This window comes from Colobus angolensis, unplaced genomic scaffold, assembly GCF_000951035.1.
Source record: "Colobus angolensis palliatus isolate OR3802 unplaced genomic scaffold, Cang.pa_1.0 Scaffold163, whole genome shotgun sequence".
NCBI classification, from domain to species: Eukaryota; Metazoa; Chordata; class Mammalia; order Primates; family Cercopithecidae; genus Colobus; species Colobus angolensis.
In genome coordinates, this window is record NW_012114744.1 from 7,737,589 (window position 1) to 7,755,873 (window position 18,285).

Genomic DNA, 18,285 nt, shown 5'->3' on the forward strand with positions numbered 1-18,285 from the left:
TGGTCTCGATCTCCTGACCTCGTGATCCACCCGTCTCGGCCTCCCAAAGTGCTGGGATTACAGGCTTGAGCCACCGCGCCCGGCCTGGAAACTATTATCTTATGTGACCTAACACAGAAACAGAAAACCAAATACTGAAGGCTCTCACTTACAAGTAAGTGGGAGCTGAACATTGGGTACACATGGAATTAAAGATGGAAACAATAGACACTGAGCACTACCAGAGGGAAGAGGTAAGAAGTGAAGCAAGGGCTGCAAAACGACCTACTGGGTACTATGCTTGTTACTCGGTGACAGATTCATTGATATTCCAAACCTCAGAATCACACAATACACCTTTGTAATAAACCTGCACATGTAACCCCTGATTGTAAAACGAAAGTTGTAAGTAAAATAAATAAATATTCCCTTGGACATGATCAATGACTCCCTGTGGGCCACAGAATAAAATCACCTTTTTATCACATCTAAATAGCAACACTATTCTATTGACCTGAGGAGGAATAAATGCCTGAGAAGTGGTTTTATTGTTTATTTTGTTTTTGTTTTTTTTTACGAACTAGAGAAAATCTGAAGTACACAGAATGAATTTGACAAGTACAATGGTGTAGTATGATATTGTTTATGTTGGTTTTCATTTTTTTGTTGGTACTGTAGACAGTTTTACCAAATAGTCAATAAAAAACAGCTTAAATATTGTCATGTAATTGACAGGGTATTTTATTATTCCTACAATAGATGATGGATACACTCATTTATGTAATACTCATATTTATGAAAATTTGATTTCTTGTGATTATGCAGTCCCAGCACCAAATTATAATCCCAAAGCCAAAATTGTTGAAAACCCAGTCAAAGTTGAGCTTTGAGTACAGCATCATCTGTTGTTCACCATGTGGATTTTTAGCCATTTTGATAGCCTTTACACTGATCAACACCATTAAAGCCTATCTCCTCCTTGGGCCCTTCCTGGAGTCTACTCAATAACGTAATACATGGGCCATCTTGACCTAGTTTGACACTTCCTGATAGCCATTTGGAAGATGTGGAGGTAAAAAGAAAGGCAGCCCTATTTTAGTGGAAAACCCAAGACAGAAAACCCCAATCCAAATTATATTTGCCCCTTTAAGAAATTTCCAAAAAGTTGTTTTCCTCCACAAAGCTTTCCCAGATTACCCCAAAGCCAGATATCCTTCCTCTGCATGCAACCAGTTATATCTTTATAACATTTAATGGAATTTGATCCATTCGTCCCTGTATTTCTACAGCTCATGTATTACATTATTGAGTAGACTCCAGGAAGGGCCCAAGGAGGAGACAGACTTTAATGGTATTGATCAGTGTAAAGGCTATCAAAATGGCTAAAAATCCACATGGTGAACAACAGATAATGTTGTACTCAAAGCTCAACTTTGATTGGGATTTCAACAAATTTGGCTGTGGTATAATAATTTGGTTCTGGGACTGCATAATCATAAGAAATTAAATTTTCATAAATATGAGTGTTATATAAATGAGTATAACCATATTCTATTCTAGGAATAATAAAACACCCTATTAATTACATGACAATATTTAAGTTGTTTTTTAATGCCCATTTGGTAAAGCTGTCTACAGTACCAACAAAAAAATAAAAACCAATGTTAACAATATCACACTATATCATTGTACTTGTGAAATTCATTCTGTATACTTCACATTTTCTCTACTTCATAAAAAAAAAAATAAAACCACTTTTCAGGCATTTACTCCTCCACAGGTCAATAGAATAAAGTATTGCTATTTAAATTTATTATAATGCAGAATAAAATTGTGTATACCTTTTATCAATATCAAAAGCTCCTGGTCTCTGTGTTTTTGTATCTTTAAACCAAAAAGAATTAGTGCTAACAAATTTGGTAGACTTTTAGAAGCCACTGAGCAAAATACTTGCAAAACTATTAGAACCAAATATTACTAGAAAAGGTGCAATGTCATCATCTTAAAGATTAAGCAGAAATTTTTAAATCACATTCTCCATATTAAACTTGCCCAATCAAAATTTTACTAAGATCTAATAATACTTTAAAACTTGTCCTTATAATAGGCTGAGAAGTATAATGATAGGATTTTGCCTGGTGGCACTTTTTAGACAAATGGATTAGAGTTCATAATTCGTCTCGAATATGATATAGGAAGCACTCAATGGGACATACTCAAATTATTTAAGTTGACTCCAACCCAATTACTCCAAAAGGTTGAAAATGTCACCTGTGAAAAATACATACAAAATACATGTGGAATTTTCAAAGAAACATTGAAATCAATTACTACTTTGTATTAAATTATTAAAAACTAAATTTGAAAAATTAAAACTGAGAATTGTACATATTACTAAAACTTTTTTTGAAACATATTCTTTACTCATTTTTTTGTAGTCCCTATCACTGTGTTTATATCAAAACATTCTTTCCCCAACTTAAAAAATAAAACAGTTGGCCAGGCATGGTGGCTTATGCGGTAATCCTGGCACTTTGAGAGGCTGAGGCAAGTAGATTGCTTGAGGAGTTCAAGTCCAGCCTGAGCAACATGGTGGTACCCCATCTCTACTAAAAATACAAAATTTAGCTAGGCATAGTGGCATGTGCCTGTAGTCCCAGCTACTTGGGTGATTGAGGTGGGAGAATCACTCGAGTCTGGGAGGCGGAAGTTGCAGTGAGCCAAGATTGTGCCACTGCATTCCAGCCTGGGTGACAAAATAAGACTCTGTCTCAAAAAAAGAAAAAAAAAGTAAGGAATGCTATATGATAACACCGTTTAATGGCATTACCATTATTCAGCATAGAAAATATACCAAATAAGAAAACATTAAATATAAAACAGATTTTGCTAATGCTAAATCTTATCGAAGGCCACCTGTTTGCTAAATTTTAAAATTTGGATATATTAATAGATTGATGTCTTTGTCCATTATCTTGTCACATTTTATTTCAGATTTTGTTTCAAATGGAATTTATCGTGTTATTTACTTTCAATTAAAAATGATATATTTAGGTACTTATGTGTGTCAAAATAAATTACTGTTCTACTTGGAAGACTAGATCATTCTATGTTGAATCAGGATTTCTTTACATGGTAAATATCAGAGAGGTTTAGTTGGTCATTAGTCAATTTTTTCTAAATAAAAATTAATGCTCATAAAATTTTTATAAGTTGAGTGACATTTTAAGTACATGAGGTTAGCCTATATTTAAAGATATCAAGAGAAATGTAAAAATGCCAGCTTACAGAACTACCTTTCATTATATGATTTCCAAGCCTGCTTTTTTTTTTTTTTAAGCAGAATATCACAGAACTTCCTCCAAAGATACAATTTGAAACTGATCTGTGAAAGTGATTAGGTAATCACCGTGAGGGAACAGATAACTTTCTTCCTCTCATCTTGGGAAAATTCTAAGAATGAATAACTATTCTCATCACTTTGACATTTCAAAACCAAATGTATTTATTATTTATTTATTTATTACTTTGATTTTACGTTCAGGGGTACATGTGTAGGTTTGTTATACAGGTAAATTGTATGTCATGGGGGTATGGTGTACAGATTATTTTGTTATCTAGGTAATAAGCATAGTACCCAATAGGTAGTTTTTCGATCCTCACCCTCCTCCCATCCTTTACCCTCAAGTAGGCCCTGATGTCTGTTGTTCCTTTGTTTGTGTACACATGTACTCAAATATCAAAACCAAATTTAGTTATAGAGTAAATCTCATGTAATGCTGTATCTAGATGTTAGATCTGCATTTTTGTTAGTAATACTCTATTTCAAGATCTTTTGCTATGATGAGACTTAAAATGGTCATAAGGCTAAGTAATCTACTTATTTCATTTAAGTTTTATAACTCCAAAGGATAAAATAGACACTAAAGTATATAAAATATTAATACCTTACGACCTACAATCACACTTCTAAGTATATACCCAACAGAAATGTGTAATTACTGTTTTGGTGAAATGGTCACAAAAAGACAAATACTGAAATGTGTGTAACAGTGTGACTTAAAACAGCCAAAATCCAGAAACAACCTAAATATCTATAGTAGTCAAATAAATAATAATGGTATATTCACATAACGAAATACTACACAGCAATGAGAATGAATAAACTATTATTTCAGACAATAGCACAGATGACTCTCATAATCACAACACTGAATGGAAGAAGGCAGCCACAAACGAGGATATATTGAATGATTCCAATTATATGAAGTTTGAAAGCAGGCAAAAACTAAATATCAGAAGCCAGGATAGTGTTTACTCTTAGAGGACGGGGTAAGTGAATAGAAAGAGGCACCAAGAGGGCTTCTGGGGAATTATTGATACTCTGTTTCCTGACATAGATAATCATCACAGAGTGTGTTCACTTTGTGAAAATTCATTGAGCTATATACTTATGATTTGTGCACCTTCTGGACCCATACTTCAATTAAAAAGTTTACTCCAAAAGAGTATGAAGAGAGAAGTGAAAGAGAAAAAGAAAAATAAGAGAAAAGAAATAATAACAAAAGTATGAAACTCATTTCTTGCCAGATACTGACCTGATGACAAGATCCTGTTTTGCCACCAAGAAGCCCAGCTTCTCTTCTTGTTTACAAATGTCCATGCTAACAGGATTAATATTATATTTCTTGCCTAACTGTTCAATTTGATTCTTCATGTCAGAGCCTATTTCAAGAATTAAAAGTCACATTTTTAGATATGTCAGAGTAAAATATATTTTAATATCTCCAAAAATAAATTTTCAAATTTCAGAAACAAAGTAGTCTTCTAAAATGTAGAAGTCAACATGCTATAAAATATATTTTTCTTCTTCAAAAATCATGGCTTATTTACCTACTGTTATTTCTATATTGCCATCTCTTGATAAATATTCCAATACAGGCTCAGATACATAGCCAGATCCAAGAACCAAAACCTTTCTGGCACCCATTGAAAGTGACTGAGCACATTCCCTATTTAAAAAAAAAAAAAGAGGTGAAGGAGCTAATTAAAATTTTATTTTATTTTTTTAAATAACAGAATCTTGCTGTCCACAAATCATACTAAAACCTAAATAATGAAGCAACATTTTCTCTTCACATTACTTAAAATAAGAATTTCAACATGAGTGAGTTCCCTATACCAACATATTTCTTCAATTATTTTACATTTTGTACAATGAAGAACAATAGACCTGACGTCTCTGAGACACATATCTGTAGATGTATACATGTATTTCTTGAATTTCCTGTATTACTAGTCAGGTGCAGGTGCTGGACCTTTTCTTGGTTTGCTTGTGATTGAGTAACTTGGTCTCACATTTTATCCTTCCAGAAGATGTAATTCAAAATCATGCGAGGAGCTTTACCTTGGAAACTTTATTTATTCCTCACAACAATCCCAGAAGGCAACAATTTGAGGAAGAGAATATTATTACCCATATTAGAAATTGTTTTGTCATATATCTTTAGGGTCACTTGAAAATAGTCAAAACCATGACTTTGAGTCACAAATGTCATGGGTTAAATGTAGAAAACGAAGACTAGTGTTAGGCATTATTTTAATTCTTGAACTGTTTATTCTGCTGGAATTACACCTTTCTGGCAGATGACTTTCTGTCTTTCCCACAAACTATGACCTCCAAGGCAGCATCTAAGACTTACCCATCTTTACAAACCCATTAATGCTCAGCATGTTTTGTCTTAAATATGGAATTTACTCATTAAATATTTTTTGAATCAAATTCCCTGTTATCAACATGAAACCAAAGAAATGGCCTGGTGCCAGGGACTGAAGTAAGCTCTGTTATTTAGAATCTTTAGGTCAGAATGTCTCTTGAACATTAACCCAAAAACCTTTTCATTAAATTTAAATAAATAAAAATAAGTATAAAACATTCCTGTCCCTCTGTACCCCAACACACATTATTACTGATGTGAAGAGGTCTCATTTAACTACTACCATCTCCCATTTCACCTTCCAGAGAGAACCACTATTATTTGGTTATTATATATTTTGTCTAGCAATATTTTCTGTGGTTTGTATAATTAAAGCATTCCAAATACCAAATGCTCAAAACAGAAACTCACTCCTAGATTCCAATACTGTCTAGCCCATCAGTACCCCCAAACCCCAGATTCCAGGTTAATAATCACTGTGCTAAGTGATGAAAAGAACAGAAGAATAAGGCAGGATTCAATACAAAGTAAATTTCCTTTCAAAATGCAAACTTTGTTATTAGTATCTTGGCACAAGTTTCCATCAGGAAAGAGGGCAGCAAGTTCTAGCAATCAGAGCCAAGTAAACCTGCTGCTACATGAAATATGACACATAAGAGAGAAGATATCATCATGACCAGTCATGTTAGACTTGTCACTAGTATCAGTAGTGTAAAAGACCATCGGATGATAAGAATCAAAACATAGAGCTATGAAAATCAAACAGATGTGAAGTTTTACCTGTAAGAAATTCTCCTATAGGGTTATAGAGCTAGCTTCTCTTATTCACAAAGAAAAAAAATTAAATACTTAGTGTCTGACGCCAGAATATTTCACTGACACATCAAAAAGTAACTATAATCAAACCAGCACATATGGAAAAGGCCTAACTATAGTACACTTGATCTGGGCAGATCTCTTTGTTTACTGCTTGTAGGTAGAACCACTGAAAAAGAAGATAAGACAGTTGTGTTGTGTTGTGTTTTTTCCCAACTCTGGTTTCTCCTGAGACTTCAGTACATGGGTTCCTTTTTTAATGTGAAAAGACCAGCAGAATAGATATAAACACAGATCAAAGGCAGTTGGCTGGAGGAGACCAAAACATTCCAAAAAAATAAAATTAATGTTTTCAAACTTTAAGTAGTAAAATCAGTTAAGGAAACAAGGGCCTTAGCTAAAGACCTTTCTAAAGTAATGATCCTCTTGAGTAGATTCGCTACATTACTTTTTGGCATCTTCTCCCTAATAAGCATCCCTGAAGAAAACTACCTCTTATTTCCATCAATTGTTTATTCACAGCTCTCTTAATTTGTAACCACGAATTCACTTTCCTGAACACTACACTAAACAAAAGAGAGTCCAACTCCTCAACTAAAACCCAAACTGAAAGCACCACAGAAAGTCTAGTGTGCTCATTTTCCTTTGAAAAAATTACTGAGGCATGACCATGTGTAAAAAGTCAGAGAAAAACAAGAAGCTACCTGAAGGACAATCCTTTTGGATTTTGCTTGCTTACCCATACGTCTACACAGGCTATTAGAAAGCCAAAATGATGCTATACTACTGTTAAGTGGGAAACAGTCACAGTGGTTTCAACCAGCCACTTAGTTTGGATTTCGTACAGTTTCATCATCATCAAAATTTATATATTGTACAAACCTAATATTAAGAACTCCCACTGAAGCATTAAAAAATACTCATTAATTCCAAGATAAGAATAAATGTATAAAACAAGAGGATTTGAACAATACTTACCTGCTCTCCCGGAGTGTCTGGATATATTTATATTTATCAGGTAATGTACCGTTGGATGTAATCACTGCCTAAATGTATACGACACAAGACATTTCTTTAGTATCCACATTTTAGTCCTACAAACATGGTCTCATGACTGACAGAGAAGAGACAGAATGGCAAAGATGGAGAGAGAGAGAGAGAGAGAGAGAGAGAGAGAGAAGAGAGCAAAAATGGTAATAGAAAAAACACATTTATGAAAAAATATTCCTCTCATAACTTACATCTCTCACCACAGGAGAAAAATTCTGACTTTCAAGAGGCTGTGTCGCATCTGATAATATCTGAAAGGAAAATGAGATTTGTAAGAGATAAATGACACTGCAAAGAAGGCCTCTTGGTGTTTGTATCCATATTAAAATATTAATCAAGGGAAAAAAAGAATTTAAGAAACAGTTTTCTGAGGATCACCGAGTATAAGGGATTGCTAATTGAAGTCTTCTACAAGCAATCAACTCTACGCACAAGACTATGGTGTTTCAGCACAAGTCCCAATTTTAAAACTAAAATGGGATTATAATCATCTTTGCTTGCTGTGAACACAAAAAAGCTTATCTTTTCCAACCAGTTAAATGTATCATATTAAGCACGTTGCCAAATATCTTCACAAGCTTTATAGCTATAGTCCCCCCTTCAAGGGCCTCTACTCCATTCCAAAAGTTCAAGTTGTTCCATTAGGAGTAGAGAATGAGGTTTTCCACTCAGCAAGGCCACCACCTCAGCAGTAAGCGGTCTCCCTTAGATCAGTATTAGTAGTTATATGTATAGGTGCATCAGCATTTCAAAGGTGGTAGCAAAAGTGTCTTGACTGAGTAGAACCTTGAAAGTCATTCACATCCTCTTCACATTATCTTGCAGAATTGAGTCAGAGACAACAAAAAAAGTAAGATGTCTCATATTAACATTTCAGCAACCTTCTAGTCCTCCTCTTTTCTCCCAAGGAACCCAACTCTTGAATATGCTGCCAAGAAGCAATGGGTATATAAGTTAGTCCCTCTCAGAGAACCCAATTCTTGAATATACTGCCAAGAAGTAATGGCATATAAGTTAGCATTGCTGCTTCTGGTGGACAGAGAAGGGCCAGTGAGACAGTCTTTCTCCCTAACTAGGGGTTAAGATCTAGCTCATTCACCCAACTAAAAACAAGAAAAATGTACGTAGAAGGTGCTGGTAACAGAGAATGTATTTAGTGTATTAAAATAAATAGAAAATTGTTTTCATGTATCTAAAATAAATGGTAATTTGAAAAACGTCAGTTCTCCAAAGGACTGAAACCTAGATTTAAATTAGTTCATCCTAACTGAATTTAGGTGAATTTCTCCTAACCTTTATTCTTGTCTATCCCACTGCCCAAAACAAAGAATATATTATCTGGAGGAAAAGCACACAACATCCGGAGCCTCAAGTCATCTCTAAAATTTGGAATACACAATGTCTAGCATTCAACCAAAAATAAATAAATATATTGAAAGGTAAGAATTTACTGAAAACCATAAAAACCAAGGGAAAAAACAGGGAACATAAATAGAACCAAGAAGTTTAACGGAATTAACAAAAATGATTCTAAATTGTGATTAATATGTTCAAAAAATAAAAGGACAATATAGATAACTTTTTTAAAAGATGTAAAACTTTAAAATTAATGAATATAAATTTTTGATAAATGAAAAATAACATGTTTCAAGCCTTGGAAGACAGATGAACATCCAGATATATGAAGAAGCTCAACAATCTCCAGAGTCAACCCAAAGAGGTCCCTTTATAATTACTGTCAAAAACCAAATGATATTAAAAGCAGCAAGATAAAAATATTATGCTACATATAAGGGAATCTCCATTAAACTATCAGCAGATTTCTCAGTAGAAATCCTGCAGGCCAGGAGAGAATGGAATGATATATTCAAAGTGCTGATGCACAGAAAACTGCCAGCCAAAAATGCTATACACAGCAAAGTTGTCCTTCAGAAAAATAGAAGAAATAAAGCCTTTCCCAGACAAGCAAAACTTTAGGGAATTCTTCACCACTAGAGCTGCTCTGTAAGAAATGCTCAAGGGAGTTTTTCAAGTAGAAAAAAATAACATTACTAATATGAAAACATATAAAAGTACAAAATTCACTGGTAAAGGTAGATATATAATCAAATCCAGAATACCCCGATACTACTATTGCACTCTGCAAAAGATAGGTATTTATAACTCTAGGATGAAAGTTAAAATTCACAACAGTCAAAATAATGATAGCTACAATAAAGTATCAAGAAATATGTAAGCTAAAAAGATGTAAATTGTGACATCAAAAAGTATTAACTGGTTGCACCCAACTCAGAAAGGTAAAAAAGAAATATATATAGTATGTATGTATACTATATATACACACACACACACAAAAATATACATATAGTATGTGTATATATACACATATATATACGTATATATATACACATACTACATATATACACACACACACACACACACACACACACGCACCCATTGGTGGGAGGGTAGAAGTCTAGAGTTTTGTATGCAACTGAATTTGTTATTAGTATAAAATAGTCTGTTATAACTGTAAGATGCTTTATATAAGCCTTGTGGTAACCACAAAGCAAAATACTAAAGCAGATAAACAAATAACGAAGATAAAAGAATACAAATTTAGCACTAAAGGAAATCACTAAATCACAAAGATAAACAGGAGAGGAAAGAAAGAACAAATAAGCTATAAAACAATCAGAAAACAATGAACAAAATGGCAGTAGTAAGTCCCTGGCATATCAGTAATTGCTCTGAATGTCAACAGATTAAATTGTTCAATTAAAACACAGAGTGGCTGAATGGATTAAAAAACAAAGCTCTACTATTCACAATAGCAAAGATATGGAATCAGTCTTGATACCTATCAGTGGTGAATTGGATAAAGAAAATGTGGTATATATACACCATAGAATACTATGCAGCCATAAAAACGAATGAAATTGGCCAGGCACAGTGGCTCACACCTGTAATCCCAGCACTTTGAGAGGCCAAGGTGGGCAGATCACCTGAGGTCAGAATTTCAAGACCAGCCTGGCCAACATGGTGAAACGCTGTGTCTACTAAAAATACAAACATTAGCCAGGCTTGGTGGTGGGCACCTGTAATTCCATCTACTGGGGAAGCTGAGGCAGGAGAATTGCTTGAACCCAGGAGGTGGAGGTTTGTGAGATGAGATGGGGCCACTATACCAGCCTGGGTGACAGAGCAAGACTGCCTCAGAAACAAACAAACAAACAATGAAACTATGTCCTTTGCAGCAATCTGGAATCAGTTGAAGGCCATTATCCTAAGTAAATTAATGTAGGAACAGAAAACCAAATGCCACATGTTCTCAGTTATAAGTGGGAGCTAAACACTGAGTATACATGGACGCAAAAAAGGGAACAATAGAAACCAGGGTATACTTGAGGGTGGAGGATGGGAGGAGGGTGAAGATTGAAAAACTACCTATCAGGTACTATGCTCACTACCTGAGTGATGAATTCATTTGTGCTCCAAACCCCAGTGACATGCAATTTACCCATGTAATAAAACTGCACATGTACCCCCTGAAGCTAAAATAAAAGCTGCAAGGAGAAAAAAAAAATAGACTCTCACTATATGCTGCCCACAAGAGACATACTTTCACCTTAAGAATGCACATAGGCTTTCATCCCTCTAAGGGGATGAAAGAAGATATTCCATGCAAATAATAGCCAACAGAGGACAGGAACAATACTTATTCCAGATAGAAAAAACTTAACTCAAAAATTTTCACAAGAGACAAAGAAAGTCATTATTAAGGAGCTCAAGTCATTAAGAAGACATAGCAATTGTAAATATATGTTCTCTCAACGTTGGAACACCTAAACATATAAAGCAAATATTAATTAATCAACATGAAGGTAAAAAATAAATACCAAAGCAATAATAGTAGGAGACTTCAATACCCCTCTTTCAAAAACGGAAAGACCAACCAGGAAGAAATTAATTAGAAAATATTGGAATTGATCTGTACTTTAGACAAAATGAACCTAATAGATAAATATAGAACTTTTTATCCAGTAGCACCAGTGTACGCATTCTTCTCTAGTACATATAGATCATTCTCCAGAATAGATCATATGGTAGGCCACAAAATATGTCTTAACAAATTAAAAAAAAAATGAAATCATATCAAGTATTGTTTCTGATCACAATGGTATGACGCTAGAAACCAATAACAAGAGAAACTTTGGAAACTAAAACACATGCAAATTAAACAACATATTTCTCATCAATCAAGGAGTCAATAGAGAAACTAAAAAGGAAATTTAAAAATTTCTAGAGACAAATGAAAATGAAAACACAACCTACCGAAAGCTATGGAACAGAGCAAAAGCAGTACTCAGAAGGAAGTTTATAGCAATGTTGAAATGCCTATTTCAATAACGATCAAATATCTCAGATAACTGAATGTTGCACCTCAAGGAACAAGAAAAACAGGAACAAACTGAAACCAAAATTAGTAGACACAAAGAAATAACGATGGTTAGAGAAGACATAAACAAAATAGAGACATAAAAAATACAAAAGATCAATGAAACAAAGAGTTTGTTTGAAAAGGTAAACAAAATCAACAAGCCCCGAGTCTGCCTAAGAAGAAAAGAGAAAAGACTCAAATAAATAAAATTTCAGATGACTGTTGTTGGTGTATTGGAATGCTAGTGATTTTTGTATGTTGATTTTCTATCCTGAAACTTTGCTGAAATTGCTTATCAGCTTAATTTTTGGGCTAAGACTATGGGTTGTCTAGATATATAATCATGTCATCTGCAAAAAGGGATAATTTGACTTTTTCTCTTCCTATTTGAATGCTCTTTATTTCTTTCTCTTACCTGATTGCTCTGGCCAGGACTTCCAATACTATGTTGGATACAAGTGGTGAGAGAGGGCATCCTTGTTGCCAGTTTTCAAGGGTAATCAATGTCATTAAAATGGCCATAGTGCCCAAAGCAATTTATAGATTCAATGCTATTCTTATCAAATTACCTATGACATTCTTCATAGAACTAGAAAGAAACTATTTTAAAATTCATATGGAACCAAAAAGAAGCTGAACAGCCAAGGCAATCCTAAGCAAAAAGAACAGAGCTGGAGGTATCACACTACCTGACTTCAAAGTATATTACAGGGCTACAGTAACCAAAACAGCATAAGACTGGTACAAAACCAGAAACAATGACCAATAAAACAGAATAGAGAGCTCAAAAATAAGGCCACACATCTACAACCATCTGATCTTCAACAAAGGTGACAAAAACAAACAATGAGAAAAGAACTCCCTGTTTAATAAATGGTGCTGGGATAACTGGCTAGCTATACAGAAGATTAAAACTGGATTGCTTCCTTACACTATATAAAATGGTGTAAATAAACTCAAAGCGGATTAAAGAATGAAATGTAAAACTCAAAATTATAAAAACCCTGGAAGATGATCTAGGCAAAACCATTCTGGACATGGGAACTGGCAAAGATTTCATGATGAAGAACCAAAAACAATCGCAACAAATGGGATCTAATTAAAGTAAAGAGCTTCTGCACAGCAAAAGAAACTATCAACAGAGTAAACAATCTACAGAATGGGAGAAAGTATTTGCAAACTATGCATCTGACAAAAGTCTAATATCTAGCTTCCATAAAAACTTAAATTTACAAGAAAAAACAAACAACCCCCTTAAAAACTAGGCAAAGGACGTGAACACTTTTCAAATGAAGACATACATGCAGTCAACAAGCATATGAAAACAAATTGAACATCACTGATCATTAGAGAAATGCAAATCAAAACCACAATGAGATACCATCTCACACCAGTCAGAATGGATATTACTAAAAAGTCAAAAAATAACAGATGTTGGTGAGGTTGTGGAGAAAAAGGAATGCTTATACACTGTTGGTGGGAGTATAAATCAGTTCAACCCTTGTGGAAAGCAGTGTGGCAATTCCTCAAAGAGCTGAAAACAGAACTACTCTTCAACCCAGCAATCCCATTACTGGGTATATAGCTAAAGGAATATAAAATGTTCTATCATAAGGACACACGCACATGCACATAGTGTTGTAAAGAGTGTTCATTGGAGCGCTATTGTAAATAGCAGAGACATGGACACAACCTAAATGTCTATAAATGATAGACTGGATAAAGAACATGTGGTACACCATGGAATACTACAAAGCCATAAAAAAGAATGACATCACGTCTTCTGCAGGAACATGGATAGAGCTAGAAGACATTATCCTTAGCAAATTACTGCAGGAACAGAAAACCAAATACTGAATGCTCTCCCTTATAAGCAGGAGCTAAATGATGAGGACATATGGACACATAGAGGGGAACAACACACATTGGGGCCTTTCTGAGGGTGAAGGGAGAGGAGCAGAAAAAAATAACTATTGGGTACTGGGCTTAATACCCTGGTGATGAAATAATCTGTACATCCACCCCTCATGACACAAGTTTACCTAAGAACAAACCTGCACATGTACCCCTGAACCTAAAAGGTGTTTTTAAAGTATGTGTTAGCTTCTGCAACAATAATGCATATCACCCACAACTCAAACAAACAAACACACACACACACACACACACACACACACACAGATGAAAAAGGAGACATTACAACTGATACCACAGAAACACAAAGGATCATAAGAGAGCATTATGAACAATGATATGGCAATAAATTGGAAAACCTAGAAAAAATGGACAAATTCCTGGACAATTACAACCTGCCAAGATTGAACCAGAAAAAAATAAACAATCTGAATAGATGAATCAATAACAAGCAGCAAGATTGAATCAGTAATCAAAAGTCTCCCTTCAAAGAAAAGCCCAGGACCTGATGGTTTCACTACTGAACTCTACCAAACATTTGAAGAAGAATTAACACCAGTTCTTCTCAAACTATTCCAGAATATCAAGGAGGAGGAAATTCTTCCAAACTAATTATATGAGGCCAGTGTTAATGTGACACAAAAATCAGACAAGGACATAACAAAAAATGTAAGCTTCAGGCCAATATCCCTAAAGAATATAGATGCAAAAATTTTCAACAAAATACTAGAAAACCATATTTAACAGCATATTTAAAAGAGCATTCACCATAATAAATGGGATTCATTCCAGGGGTGCAAGGATGGTTCAACATATGCAAATTAATAAACATAATTTATCACATTAACAGAATGAGGGACAAAAACCATTTGATTATTCCAACGGAAACATAGAAAAAGTATTTGACAAATTCAACATCACTTTATGATAAAAACTTTCATCAAATTAGGCATAGAGGGTACATACATCAACATAATAAAAGCCATATATGACAAACCCACAGCTAACATCATACTAATCATGGAAAATTGAAAGCTTTTTCTCTAAGATGTAGAACAAGAAAAGGATGCTACTATTCAACGTAGTACTGGATGTTCTAGTCAGTGTAACTTGGCAAAAAAAAGAAAACAAAGGTATCTAAATTGGAAAGCAGGAAGTCAAACTGTCCCTGTTTACAGATGACAAAATCTTAGATATAGAAAACCCTAAAGACTCCATCAAAACACTGTTAGAACTGATAAACAAATTTAGTAAAGTTGCAGAATACAAAATCAACATACAACATACAAAAATTAGTAGCATTTATATATGCCAACAGTGAACAATCTGAAAAACAAAATCACATTTCCAATAGCCACAGTAAAAATAAGATGTGTAAGAATAAATTTAACCAAGGAAATGAAAGATCTCTACACTAAAAACTGTAAAGCATTGATGAAAAACATTGAAGAAAACAAAAACAAATGTAAAGATATTCCCATGTTCATGGACTGAAAGAATTTATATTTTAAAATGCCCATACTACCCAAAACAATCTACCAATTCAGGGCAATCCTTATCAAAAAAAAAAAAAAAAAAAAAAGACAATCTTCACAGAAACAGAAAATAAAATCCTAAAACTACTATGAAATCACAAAAGACCTCAAATCATCACACAATCTTTAGCAAAAACAACGAAACTGGAGGCATCACACTACCTGACTTCAAAACATACCACAAAGCTGTAGTAACCAAAACAGCATGGTACTGGCATAACAGCAGACATATAAACAATGGAACAGAAAAGCAAGCCCAGAAAGAAATCCATACATCTATCTCCAACCAGTTTTGGAGAAAAGTGTCAAGAACAAACACTAAGGGAAGAAGAGTCTCTTCAATAAATGATGCTGGGAAAATTGGGTATCTACATTCAGAAGAATAAAACTAGACCTCCTATTTCTCATCATGTAAAAAAATCAAGTCAAAATGGATTAAACACTTAAATGGAGGACCTAAAACTATGAAACTACTAGAAGAAAAAAAAAAAAAAAAACATAGGGGAAATGCTTCATGACATTGACCTGGTTAAGAATTTTTTGGATAAGAACTCAAAAGCACAAGCACAAAACCCAAAAATAGACAAATGGAATTACATCAAACTAAAAAGCTTCTGCACAGCAAAACAAACAAGCAAACAAAAAATCAATTGAGTGAAGAAACAACAGAATGAGAGAAAGTATTTGCAAACCATACATCTCACAAGGAAATAATACCCAGAATATACAAGAAAGTCAAAGAACTCAATAACAAAACAACAAATAATGCAATAAAAAATGGGCCATACTCAAGTCAAATCTAATAGCTTTAAAATGTATATATTGCTAAAGAGAAACACAGGAAAATAATTACCTAAGCACTATTGCAAGAAGTTATGAAAAGAAAGGTTAACTAAGCTCTCAATAAAGTAAAATAAAGAATATAGTAAAGGTAAGATTATAAATTAAGAAAATAGAAAATGATACAAAATAGGGATAATCACCAAAGTTGAACTGATTTTTTGAGATGACTAATAAAATTGATCAATTCCAGGTAAAATAGATTAAGAAAAAGCAGAAGGCATACCCGAACAACATCAGGAAAAAGAGAAATCACTACAGAATCTATTAAAGAGTTAATAAGATTATTACTAAAAAAATATTGTGACAAAAAAGTTTACAACTTAGATGAAATATAAATTCCTAGAAAATAAGCATACCAAAATTGACAGAAGAAAAATAAAAGTCTGAGTTTTTAAATAAAATTTTCTTAAGTTTTTAAATAAAATGTAATCTATAATTGTAAAACTCACCCTTAAAACCAAACAAAAAAGAAACAAACAAAAAAGAAACAAACAAAAATGCTACCAACCCAAATCGTTTTGCAAATGAATTGTATCAAGTAGAACTAACAGTAATCTCATGTAAAATATTCCTGAGACCAAAAATAAGGAAATACTCTCTAACTTGTTTTAAGGCCAACATAACCTTAATATCCAAACCTGACAAATACCTGATAATAAAATTAAGTTATAGATTAAACTCTCTAATGAACATAGATGTTAACAATCCTAAACAAGATAAATTTATGTACAAATCTCAACAAAATAATGTGGAGATACATATATATATATATATATACCAAAACACATGTCAAAAATCTTTATAGTAGAATTATTAGTAAAAGCCCCAAAAAGAAAACAACCCCAAATGTCTACCAATGGTAAAATAGATTAAGAAATTTTGGTATATCCCTTAGCAACCTGAACTTAGTCATAAATAAACAGCTAACATACAACCAAGTTGGATTTATTTTAAGAATGTGAAGTTAGTTTGATATTGGAAAACCAATTGACAAGATTCACATATTAACAGAGAAAAGGAAAAAAGATCTTCTCAATGAATACAGAAAATGCATTTGATAAATGTACATAATATCCACATCATCCAGGCCATAATCCAGAATTATTCAATCTATGAAAACCAGAAGACTATGATCAATTCTCAAAGGAAAAGACAACCAATAAAGTCCAACCGCAAATTGACCCAGAAAGTTGGAAGTATGAGATAAAGATTGTAAAGTGGTTTTTATAACTATGTTCCATGCAATAACGAAAAATACACTCATAATTAATGAAAAGATAGAAACTCTCTGCAGAGAAAGAGAAAATACCAAAATGAAATTTTTAAAAAGGAACCCAACAGAAATTCTAGAACTGAAAATAGAACGTCGGAAATTAAAAATGCACAGAAAAGTCTGATTAGCAGCATAGAGAATATGAAGACATTTTTGGATAAAGGACAACTAAGAGAATCTGTCACCAGCAAACCTGTACTATAAGAAGTGATAAATTAAGTTATTCAGTCTGCAGGGAAATGATGCCAAAGGGAAATGAATGAAGAACATCAAAAATGGTAAACATCTTGGTAAATATATTATTGCATTTTTTATACACATACAGTTTGGCCACTTAAACATTTACCGTTATAAAATTTTAGAAGTGGAGAAACTGTTAAGATTATGTATTCATGGCTGGGCACGGTGGCTCACGCCTGTGATCCCAGCATTTGGGAGGCCGAGGCAGGTGGATCACGAGGTCAAGAGTTCAAGACTAGCCTGGTCAATATGGTGAAACCCCGTCTCAACTAAAAACTACAAAAATTAGCCAGGCGTGGTGACATGCACCTGTGGTCCCGGCTACTCGGGAGGCTGAGGCAGGAAGAATCGCTTGAACCTGGGAGGTGGAGGTTGCAGTGAGCCACGACTACATCACTACACTCCAGCCTGGGCGACAAGGTGAGACTGTGTCTCAAAAAATAAATAAATAAAATAAAATAAAATAAGATTATATGT

At 33.8% G+C, this 18,285-nt stretch overlaps 1 protein-coding gene across 1 annotated transcript in view; it reads right to left on the reverse strand.

Moving 5' to 3' along the window:
* Nucleotides 1-18,285, reverse strand: part of AASS (aminoadipate-semialdehyde synthase) — a 68,541-nt gene that overhangs the window by 18,077 nt on the left and 32,179 nt on the right. The window contains exons 12-16 of the mRNA XM_011937423.1: nucleotides 7,754-7,813; nucleotides 7,491-7,558; nucleotides 4,873-4,991; nucleotides 4,578-4,704; nucleotides 1,566-1,611 (exon numbers count right to left, since the gene is read on the reverse strand). Coding sequence (XP_011792813.1) covers nucleotides 1,566-1,611; nucleotides 4,578-4,704; nucleotides 4,873-4,991; nucleotides 7,491-7,558; nucleotides 7,754-7,813 — 420 coding nt within the window. The remainder of the gene's footprint in view (nucleotides 1-1,565; nucleotides 1,612-4,577; nucleotides 4,705-4,872; nucleotides 4,992-7,490; nucleotides 7,559-7,753; nucleotides 7,814-18,285) is intronic.